This window comes from Phlebotomus argentipes, unplaced genomic scaffold (genome assembly GCF_947086385.1).
Source record: "Phlebotomus argentipes unplaced genomic scaffold, Phlebotomus argentipes genome assembly contig_2, whole genome shotgun sequence".
Classification (NCBI taxonomy): domain Eukaryota; kingdom Metazoa; phylum Arthropoda; class Insecta; order Diptera; family Psychodidae; genus Phlebotomus; species Phlebotomus argentipes.
The window spans coordinates 7,566,326-7,576,294 of record NW_026776162.1 but is presented as its reverse complement, the minus strand read 5'-3'; the positions used below and the strand labels follow the sequence as shown (position 1 = coordinate 7,576,294).

The 9,969-nt window shown below is 50.2% G+C and overlaps 2 protein-coding genes across 2 annotated transcripts; one reads left to right on the top strand and one right to left on the bottom strand.

Moving 5' to 3' along the window:
- Positions 1-276: 276 nt before the first annotated feature.
- LOC132263190 (5'-3' exoribonuclease 1) lies at positions 277-5,448 on the bottom strand. The gene is made up of 7 exons (XM_059762837.1): positions 5,317-5,448; positions 4,130-5,257; positions 3,957-4,069; positions 2,817-3,903; positions 2,583-2,751; positions 550-2,522; positions 277-483 (listed from the first exon to the last, which is right to left on the bottom strand). Exons 1-7 carry the CDS (start codon positions 5,389-5,391, stop codon positions 421-423), a joined length of 4,608 nt encoding a protein of 1,535 aa, XP_059618820.1. The 5' UTR covers positions 5,392-5,448; the 3' UTR covers positions 277-420.
- A 103-nt stretch (positions 5,449-5,551) lies between these two features.
- LOC132264212 (polypeptide N-acetylgalactosaminyltransferase 35A) lies at positions 5,552-7,883 on the top strand. The gene is made up of 2 exons (XM_059764327.1): positions 5,552-7,544; positions 7,603-7,883. The coding sequence occupies exons 1-2, from the start codon at positions 5,769-5,771 to the stop codon at positions 7,753-7,755; spliced, it is 1,929 nt and encodes a 642-aa protein (XP_059620310.1). The 5' UTR covers positions 5,552-5,768; the 3' UTR covers positions 7,756-7,883.
- Positions 7,884-9,969: the final 2,086 nt, after the last annotated feature.

Sequence of the window (9,969 nt, the reverse complement as noted above, 5' to 3'; positions counted from 1 at the left end):
GTGGCCCAAAACCATCTCGTGGCCCCCAAAGCCGGTGGCTTGTGGAGTCTGATCTCGTCCAGGAACAACATTAAGAACAACTTCCCGCGACCGAGTGAGATAAAACGCGTCCGAAAGCTCGGCCTGGAGGCACGATTGGCAACAGCCGGCGGCAGGAGAGTCATTATGAGGCGGATTCTCAAGGGAAGACACGTGTTGTCGCATTGAGATCAGGAATCTAAGGAAGCAGTCTTCCTGCTACAGATTCAGGTAGAAAACTTATCAGTAATAGAAGGTCCCACAATGTAAAATATATTTCAAGTTGTTAACAATTGTAGAGTGTCTTACTTAACTCTCTTTCTCAGTCTTCCAACATCCGGAAGATTAACTTGAGAAGTATTCTGGGACTTCCTGATCTATGATTTCCAGTCCTAAAAAACTTTATGAGCTTATATCGAACTTAGCTGCGATGCGTGCCTGCCGAGGCGTCGGAGGCTGCACTTTCTGTCCAGGAAGAGAAACAGAACTGGTTATAAAGAGCATTTTCAGGGGATTTTTGGTCATTCTCACCTTGTTCCGTTGCGTCTTGGCAGGAGATTCCTCCTGATCTGGCGCTTCCACCCTCTTTCCGGCCAACTTCTCCATGAAGGCAGTGAATTTCTGTCTGTTCTCCTCCTGATTCTGCTCCACTCGCTGTCTTTGCTGAGCATTGCGCTGCTCAAAAGTCTCCTTCACATCCTTCGCTTGCATGTTCTTCTGTTTCACGATCTTCCTGGCCGCCTGCAGAGGGATGAAGTCGCTGTGGCTGCTTTGCAGTGTTGGCGGTGGCGCCGGCGGAGCGACAGGCTGGTGTGGCTGCATGAAGTTCACGGGGAATCCCTGAGGCCTCGCGTGTGGCCAGAAGTTGAGCGGCTGCTGCTGGAAATTCGGGCGCATCTGCCAGTAGGGATAAGCGCCGGAGAACGGCGGCGTGGGATAAACGAGGGGCGGCTTCTTCTGGTGCATCGCGAACGCCGACAGCGCGGGCTGGAAGGATCCCTTGGACATGAGTGGTGGTATGCCCATTAGTCCCTGCATTGATTGTGCTCTCCGTGGTTCCTGCTTCGCCTTCATCTCAGCCTCTGCTGGAGGATTCTTGGACGCCGATGCCTTTGTCTTCATACTCTTGGCCGCCGCCTCTTGACGCCACAGAGGCGGTGGCGGCGGCAATTTAGCCGGCGCCGTTGGCTGGTCAGGAACACTCGAAGTCTTCGCTTCTCCAGGCGTCACGTCCAGCTTCAGCAGCTTCCGCAGCAAATCCGACCCATCCTTGGCGGTGTCCGAGGGTTGGACGTGGTTCGTGGGAATCATGTGGGCAGGCGGAAGATGTTTCTGCTCCTTCAGTTTCGACCAGATGTCATTGTACTGATTGCCCGGCTGGAGTTTCAACTTCTCCTGACTCTTCACGCCATTCGCCTTGCCGGACATCTTCGGAGAGCGATTCCTCGGCGGCGAGGCTTTCTTCTCCTCCTGTTGCGCCTTCAGCGGCACCCTGGGATAAAGCTCCCGGCTCTGTTGCGGCTTCTGCTGCTCCTTCGTGTCCTTCGTATCCTTCGTATCCTTCGTATCCTTCGAATCCTTCGTATCTTTCGAATACTTCACTCTGCCGTACGTGATGTTGATGAGGATGTAATCCGGCACACGGAACACCCTCTTGTCCGCCAATCCATACAGCGCCGAGCCATTCTCGAACTCTTCATCGAACAGCACGTCGATCAGGTTCGTTCCCGCCGTCTTGCGCGTCTCGAAGTGGATCGGATTGGGATCCGATTCGGGAATAATTGACACAACGGTGCCTTTGTGGCCCAGCGGTACGGGATACGCCGTGCTGGCCACGATGACACGATCGAAGAGCTTGAAGATCACATCTGGATCAGGTCCCTTGCTCGTCTTCGTTAATCCCGGCCGGTAGATCAGCTTTGGCTTGATCTGCAGCTTCATCTGTTTGTACATCTGACTCTTTGTCTCCTGGACAACATCGATTATCTCCTCAATGATGTCCTTCTCTATCACCTGCGCACCAATCACTTGTCTGTCCATGTTGTAGTGTGGCTGCTCCTTCACGAACTTCACCATCTCCTGCAGCAGACTTCCGTCCACAATCTCAGGCTCCAGATCCTCCTCAAAGATGTCTCCATGCCGCCGCGCCGAGAGAACGTTGAACAGCCTCGGGAAGCGATTCAAGTACGCCGACACGATGGTCAGAGCATCCTTGCTGTAGTACCAGTAGCCCTGGATCTTCTTCGTGTAGCCCGGAATCTCAACGTTCGCCTTCCGCGACTGCATCAGCAAGCCCACATTCACCTTCTTTACATTGTCATCATTGTGCACAGGCCGCCGAGCGCCGCCAATGATGATCACAGAGCCAGAGATCATGCCCAACACGGACGTCGTCACGCCAATCACAGTCGCAGCTTTCAGGCAAGAGAGATATTTCTCTGACGACTGTCTGTGCTTCCTGATCAGCTCGGGGAACTGCGGCTCAGGATAGACATTGAGCGACACTGCAAAAAGCCCAATTTTCAATTTCCACACCATCAAAAATTAATCACCAAAGTCCTCACCTCGAATCCTCTCGTTCTTCGTCACTGTTGAAGTATCCACGACCTCACCTTTGCACCCATACTGCGGAGTGCTGAGCAGAAAGATCGTGGATCCGATCGGGAAGACTTCCTCCACACTCTTGAACTGCTGAAAGTCCGCATTGTGCACTTGAAGATCTTTCACAACCAACTGAAATGGGCACCAATGTGTTCAGATAACGCGCTTTGTCTGCAGTGAAGCTGATAAAAAATTACCTGAAGTGGAAAAGCCTGTTCCACCTTTGACCACACTTTCCTCAGCGTCATCACGCCCTGACTGCCGAAGATGTAATCCCGAGACTCAATGGGCAGCACATGAACCAGCTTTGTTGTCTCTCCAATGTCGATTCCCAGTCGAATCTTGTGGTGCTCACGAAGGCCCACGATGGCCAAATTGTAGGCTCTTGTGTCGTATTCCTGAGGCGCCGCATTGGCGCCCAATTTCTTCACCTCATTGGACACCGCGGTTACCTTGCCCTCGATCAAGTGTGGCCATCCCGTGAACACTTCCTTGCCCACCAGCGTCCTCGCCAGCGTCTCAAAGTCCAGCTGTTCGAGTTTGTTTGACGTCGGATCCACGCACATGATCATGCTTTCGTTCATGCTGGGCTGCTCGAAGACCTTCACGCGCGCCATGGCGAGCTTCGAGGTGTACTGCAGATACTTCGTGGTGGGAAATCCAGGGAAGAAGACACCCTTCAGCGTCTTCTCGGACATCTTCAGCACCATTCTGTCGGGCGGCACATAAATATCCATACGTTCAACAGGCGTTTCCAACGCAAACACTTTGTGCAGAATTTCCTCTTCCGGACCCACGCAAGATCCTTGATTTTCAGCCACGAAGTCGTATTGCAGCATTGGTCCGTGACTGTTGCGCAACACCTCTTCCTCCGTGAGATACTTGCTGCACTCCTTCATCGCCCGCAACAGACGCTCCTCGTCGATGAAGGGAATGAGAACAACGGCTTCCCATTCCTGGCGCTTCCCATTCAAGTCCGTCTCGAACTCCAGCGGATAGTACTCAATGATGTCACTCTGAGGATCTGTCATGAGGTCCTGATACGCCTCGGGCAGGAGTGTCTTGCTGGCAGCCGGCAAAACGGCCAGCAGCTGCTCGAAGGGGAGAAAAGGCCTCCCGATCTCAAAGTCCAATTGCAAATCGCCGAAATCCTTCAAGTCACTGACAAAGGGCGCATAGTGATGAGGATAATACCATGCCCAGGACACAATTCCGCGATAGTAGTAGTACAGCGTCCATTGCAGCGCCTCAATGTAGCACTTTGTCTGCTCGCGCAGGACATTTCTGCAGAGAATGCAAGTTAGTGATAATCCAGAGATGATAAATTTCATACTCACTCCGTCATATCTGGATATTTGAGCTTACTAGTGTAGTAGTTCTTCTTGTATTTGATGAAATTCTTCTCAAATATCGCCTCTTCATCATTATCGGAATCGCTTGAGGTGTCATACTGAAAAGAGAGTCATTATAGTGCGTCACCGGGATTTCACATTATTTCGCAAAATCTCACCTTTTCCTCCGTCTCTTTGATCATTCGCATCAATTCGTCGTCCGGGCAGTCAAACGCACCCAGATTGGGATCCGAATCCGTGTCAGATTCACCCAATCCGTTGGTCAGACCTGTCTTGGCCTCAAGATATCGCAAATCATCGTAGTGTTCCTCGAAGAACTCCTTGTCTTTCAGCCCGAGCTTCCGCAGGAACACCTCCAAGCGCGGCAAATTCAGCTTCCCACTGTCGTTCAGATAACCATCCAGACTGGGCAGGATGCTCTTGTACGTGGCATAAATCTCTGGCAGTGCGTTCTTGTTAATGTGCAGATTGGGCAGATTCGGGATGAAATCGTTGCCCACAAGGAATCCCATCAGCACCCAATCGTCCACGATGGCCTCGATGTCGAAGGGGAACTTGAGTGTCGCCTTCAGGCTGCCGAACTCCATCTCGATGTACTCCCGCAGGAGGCCCAGATGCAGAAGGTAGAAGCGCGTGGTGTCCACAGACGAGGCGTGCTTCACGTTCTTCCCGAACTTCACCTCCTCGCGCAGCAGCGAGAAGTGCTGCTCGTGCGTGCACAGACCCAGCATGACCAGATCCGCGTCCAGGCCGTACAGGCAGTGGCGCGTGTTGGGATCCCAGTCGGGCTTGGACTTGAGGAACCTGATGTACTCCATGATCTTGTGCTCTCCCTCGCCGGGCGTCTCGTGCCCGCTCAGTATCACGCGGCACTTCTGCCAGATGTCACTCTCGCTGATGCGCTTCTTCACAAAGAACTTCAGCGCCTTCTGCAGGCGCGCCATGAACGGCGTGCCGGGCGTGATGCAGTTGCTGTCGAAGCGCGCCTCGTCGGGCAGCTTCTCGCCCTTCTCGCGCGCCTTCTTCTCCTGCAGCTCCGCCTCCTTGGCCGTGCGGAAGCGCCGGCCACGCTGCTGGTTCATCTTGGCGCGCGGCGCCACGCCATCAATGGCCATAAACATGAGCTTCTGCGGCTGAATGATGCGGAACAGGACGTCGATGTAGTGGAAGATCGCCTTGAACATCTTATCCTCCGAGATGCGATAGTGCACATTGGAGTCGTCTGGATGGGAGCACGTGTGAATTATCCCGTTCATGTCCAGATAGAGATTGTCAAACTCTGGAATCTGCAAGAGATTATTTGCTTTAGGAAAATTCCACTTCACAGCTCTCTACACGCACTCACCTGATTCTCTCGCACCAGCTCATTGAGGCTGGGATACCGCTCGCTGATGTAGCGGAAGAACTTGGGTACTCCCATGGTGCCTACGGTAGAGAAAACTCTATATCAATGAAATGCTGATCACAATAAAAGCCACTCTTTTTCTAGCTTCAGCACGACATTTACACCCGAATCCCATCTTCGTGCGCACGATTGGCGCACGAGAAACACATCGAATTTCGCCGCAATGTTTATCCCCTCTTCGCCGCAATGGTGTCAGTATTCTATTTGCAAATTTCGTGATTTTACTGTGAAAACCGTGGAAATACTCTCTAAACGGGCATAAATCTCATCTTATTGTGTTGTGCAAGATGTGTTGCACCAATTCAGTGATAAATCCGATCTGCTATCGCACAACCAAAGCGGTTTCAGTGCAATAAATCTGTGAGGAAGAAAAAAACACACCCAAAGCCGGAATGTCAACAAAGAAGTCTTTTCTCTTCGGGATCACCGTCGCATCCCTCACATGGACAATCAGTCTCTATCTCTACTGGAAGTTGACCCAGAACACAGATCCCATCTTGACCACCACGCCCAGTTCCCTGGGAAGCAAGCTGCAGGAGCACAAAGTCGAATCCAATGCTCTAGAATGGAGTCCCAAGAATTCCGGTAAGATTAAGGACAAGGACTACGATATGTTCGCCCAGAAGCTGCAGATGTACAAGAAGGAGAAGAAGTTCCGCAAAATCAGCCGGAAGCTCATCGAGGAGATGCGCCCAATTGTGCCAGAAGTGAGGGATGAGTTCGGAATGGTGCGGAACTCAAAGGATCAGTTCCTGAGGGACGAAGGTTACCGGAAGCACGCTTTCAACACTCTCGTGAGCAATAATCTGGGCGTGAGTCGCGATGTTCCCGACACACGTCACAAACTCTGCCCGCAGCAAGTCTATCCCAAGGATCTGCCCACGATTTCCATCGTGATGTGTTTCTACAATGAACACTTGACGACACTTCTGAGGTCTGTGAATAGTGTCCTCGTGCGGACGCCGGCGAGGCTGCTGAAGGAGGTGATTCTGGTGGATGATTACAGTCTAGCGGAGGATCTGAAGAGCCTGGACGGCGAGCTGAGGAAGATTGACGGCACTGGAAAGGTGAAAATGCTGCGGAATGGTGCGCAGAGGGAAGGTTTGATCCGCTCTCGGGTGATTGGATCACGTGAGGCCACCGGAGATGTGCTCATCTTCCTGGACAGCCACATTGAGGTGAACCGAGACTGGGCAGAGCCACTCTTGACTGTGATAAAAGCCAATGCGTCCATTCTGGCCATGCCAGTCATCGACATCATCAACTCAGACACATTCAACTACTCGAGCAGCCCTCTGGTGCGCGGCGGCTTCAACTGGGGGCTGCACTTCAAGTGGGACAACCTTCCGGAAGGCACTCTGCGCCAGGACACTGACTTCTTGGGTCCCTTCAACTCACCCACGATGGCCGGCGGGCTGTTCGCCGTGGACAGGAAGTACTTCCGCGACATGGGGGAGTATGACATGGGCATGGACATCTGGGGCGGAGAGAATCTCGAAATATCCTTCAGGATCTGGCAGTGTGGCGGCGCCATTCAGCTGGTTCCCTGCTCTCGCGTCGGTCATGTGTTCCGCAAGAGGCGTCCCTATGGCTCTTCCGACGGCTCTGACACCATGATCCGCAACTCCCTGCGCCTGGCGCACGTGTGGATGGATGAGTACTTGAAGTACTTCCTCCAGCAACAGCCGACAGCGCAATCTGTGGACTATGGAGACGTTGGGGAGCGGAAAGCGCTGAGAGAACGCCTTCAGTGTCGCTCCTTCAAATGGTATCTCGAGAATATCTACCCAGAGATCGAGATTCCCGGCGAGTCGAGGCGGAAGAACAACGGCAAGGCTGCCCGGCTGCCCAACTTTGAGCCCTGGCACTCACGCCGGCGAAACTACTTGTCCAGCTTCACGATCCGCCTGACCAACAGCACGCTGTGCGTCACCAGCACGGGCGAGAAGGTGAAGGGCTTCTGGAAGCGCGGCAGCACGCTTCAGCTGATGCCCTGCCTGCGCATGCAGACGCAAGTGTGGTACGAGACGGACAAGAACGAGCTGATCCTGGGACAGCTGCTCTGTCTGGAGGCGTCGACGAGCGCCTCCGGGCAGTTCGCCTCCACGCCGATCCTCAACAAATGCCACGAAATGGGCGGCGACCAGGAGTGGCGCCACAAAAGAACGGTAAGGAAACTTGTTTTTGACACTCAAGATTGGCAATAATTGCTGCTTTCTTGTCCAGAAATCCACGCCAATCTACAATCTGGCGGCCGGGCTGTGTTTGAGCGCCAAGTCGGTGGTCAAGGGCGCCGCCATCACCATGTCCATCTGCTCCACGAGCGACGACGTGAATCTCAATGCCTGGGATCTGGTCACATCGCCGCTGGTCACGTGAAAGTCACTCTCTTCCATCATTCCAAGAGCCGTTTTGTAAGAACAATAACGCTGCCAAAGGGCAGCTCGTAAGTCTGAAATAAATGTTTTCAGTTTTGCTAAAGATTCTCCACATTTTCCACCGATTTTCCCGCTCAGAATTCCCTGTGTTGATTTTTCCGCCTCTCTCTCGAGACACGAAAACACTTTCAAACATCCTTCTAATGGACTTTAATCGTTCGTCACCCACTTGAGAGGCGCCTGAAATAAACACTCAACATCGCCAACTTCCTGCCACTTTCTCACGATATCCACGATATGCTCAGGAGGAAAGTCCGCTCTTCCCGGAAGCACACAGCCGACGCCAGGCAGAGGGACGCGACAGAGTGAAGTCCAATCCGCGGCGCAGGACAGCGACCGTGGGATCAGGGAAAGGGCGAGGGGCGGAGCGAAAGCGGTCGTGGCGCGTGTCATAGGGTGAAGAAGTCAACCCGAGGCCACTCCCCTTCGGGCACAAGGATTCACCAGCGCCAGGACGTCAATTTTTCATCAAACTTTCAATTACTCGCGGCGGAATTGTTCAAGAAGTCGCGACTCTCCTACATTTATTATCACAATCAAGCTGTCCATCAGTCGCTCCTTTTTCCAATCCACCAAAGCCCACCATTATCCTCGCGTTTCGCAGCAAAGTCACTCGCTTAACTCAGCAATCGGACAGCGAAGGATTTTCCAAGGAACTCTCAAAGTGCGTGAATTGTGAAGAAAAGTTTCGATAAAGTGATTTTCAATCAGTTTTAGTGTGGCTTTTTCTCAGGTTGACGACTTTAGGAAGTTCTTTCCAGTAAGTTTTATTCAATTGTGTGTTTGATTTCCCTTATTTATTAATCAGTATAGTTGTTTAGAGTTGAATTTCCATGAGTTTTTAACTCTGTCTCGATAAATATAGTCATTAATCAGCTAATGTTGAGAAATAAATTGATTTGGATTAAAAATTTAGACAGATTTTGTAACAAAAACTGATTTAATGCGTATTTTTTGCATTTGCAAAACCAAGAAGACGCAGTAGGTTAAAAAAAATTAAGTGATTTTTATCTTAAAATCCAAGTTTTATTGCTTAATGTCTTTAGCCTTAAAAAATTAGTCCAATTGAAGAGTTAACAACGTAAAATTCGGCAAATTTTCATTGATTTTTATGCATTTTGTGCTTGTGAAATTTTCTAAGCATCACTGATGTTAGTAAATTTTATTTTCTTGAGCAAATCATGGAAGTTGATTTTTAAAAATTTAATTGAAATTGATCTTAAAGGAAAACTCCCCTAATAAAAAACCAAAAATAGTTGCCCTTAAAACATTCAATTATCCCCATTAGAAAGGATTTGATTGAACATTTACATTTCATTTTCTACAATTGTTTGTTTCTCCATTTGGAAGTGAAATTCAGTGGAAAACATATAATTCATGTCATTGTTATTAAAAACAGTGATATTCTCTATAATTGCCGCAAGTGAAGCAATTGCTCAATTATCTTCTCAATAATTCAAACCACTTCTGGAAGATGTAAAGAAATCCATTATTAATTCGTTAGTCGAAGGATAGGAAACACAGTTTTATGACGAGGTTTTTCTCCCTCTTCTCGGGATTAAGAAGGGTTTTCAGGATTTTCAGCATGCAAATTTTTTTTTTTCATCATTTCAATACTCGGTTAATTTTCATCTCCACCGCAAAATCTCGCGAATCATCGTGAGTGTGAATTTACCATTGAAAAAAATCATCCCTCAGGAATTTGTTGTGGAAAAAAATTATCAGTTCATTGTCGTGAAAATCGACAGAGAGTAAAAATAGACGAGATCGAACCCTCTTCTATTGATAGACAAGGGAAAAAGTGCCACTCGTGAATATTTAATGCGCTGCTTTATTTTTTCTACCCTCCATTCTGCATTTTCCACCACAGGTGAGACGGGTGAGACCGTAAAAGTCAAATCCACACACTGTTTGGCCCTTATTTGACCCCTTCCGCCGCTAATCCGGAAACGCGGCCGGCCAGGGGAAAGTCAATCAACCCTCGCGAGTTATTTGTTGCACAAGAAGTCTGTCCTTCGCCCTCACTAATTGCACCTCATTGCCTTCAATTGGCCGCCGGACGCGGGAGGGTCGCAAAATGGCAAATAGTTTAAACAAAGGCACGAGCCGCAGGTGAAACAGTAATTAAAGGCAATTAAATCCTCCGTTCAGTGTA

Coding starts and splice junctions, on each gene's coding strand:
- LOC132263190 (XM_059762837.1), bottom strand. CDS start 5,391: ATGGGAGTACCCAAGTTCTTCCGCTACATCAGCGAGCGGTATCCCAGC. Junction 3,904..3,956: donor AAATATCCAGATATGACGGA/GTGAGTATGAAA, acceptor CATTCTCTGCAG/AAATGTCCTGCGCGAGCAGA. Junction 2,523..2,582: donor GAAGAACGAGAGGATTCGAG/GTGAGGACTTTG, acceptor GGCTTTTTGCAG/TGTCGCTCAATGTCTATCCT.
- LOC132264212 (XM_059764327.1), top strand. CDS start 5,769: ATGTCAACAAAGAAGTCTTTTCTCTTCGGGATCACCGTCGCATCCCTC. Junction 7,545..7,602: donor AGTGGCGCCACAAAAGAACG/GTAAGGAAACTT, acceptor TTTCTTGTCCAG/AAATCCACGCCAATCTACAA.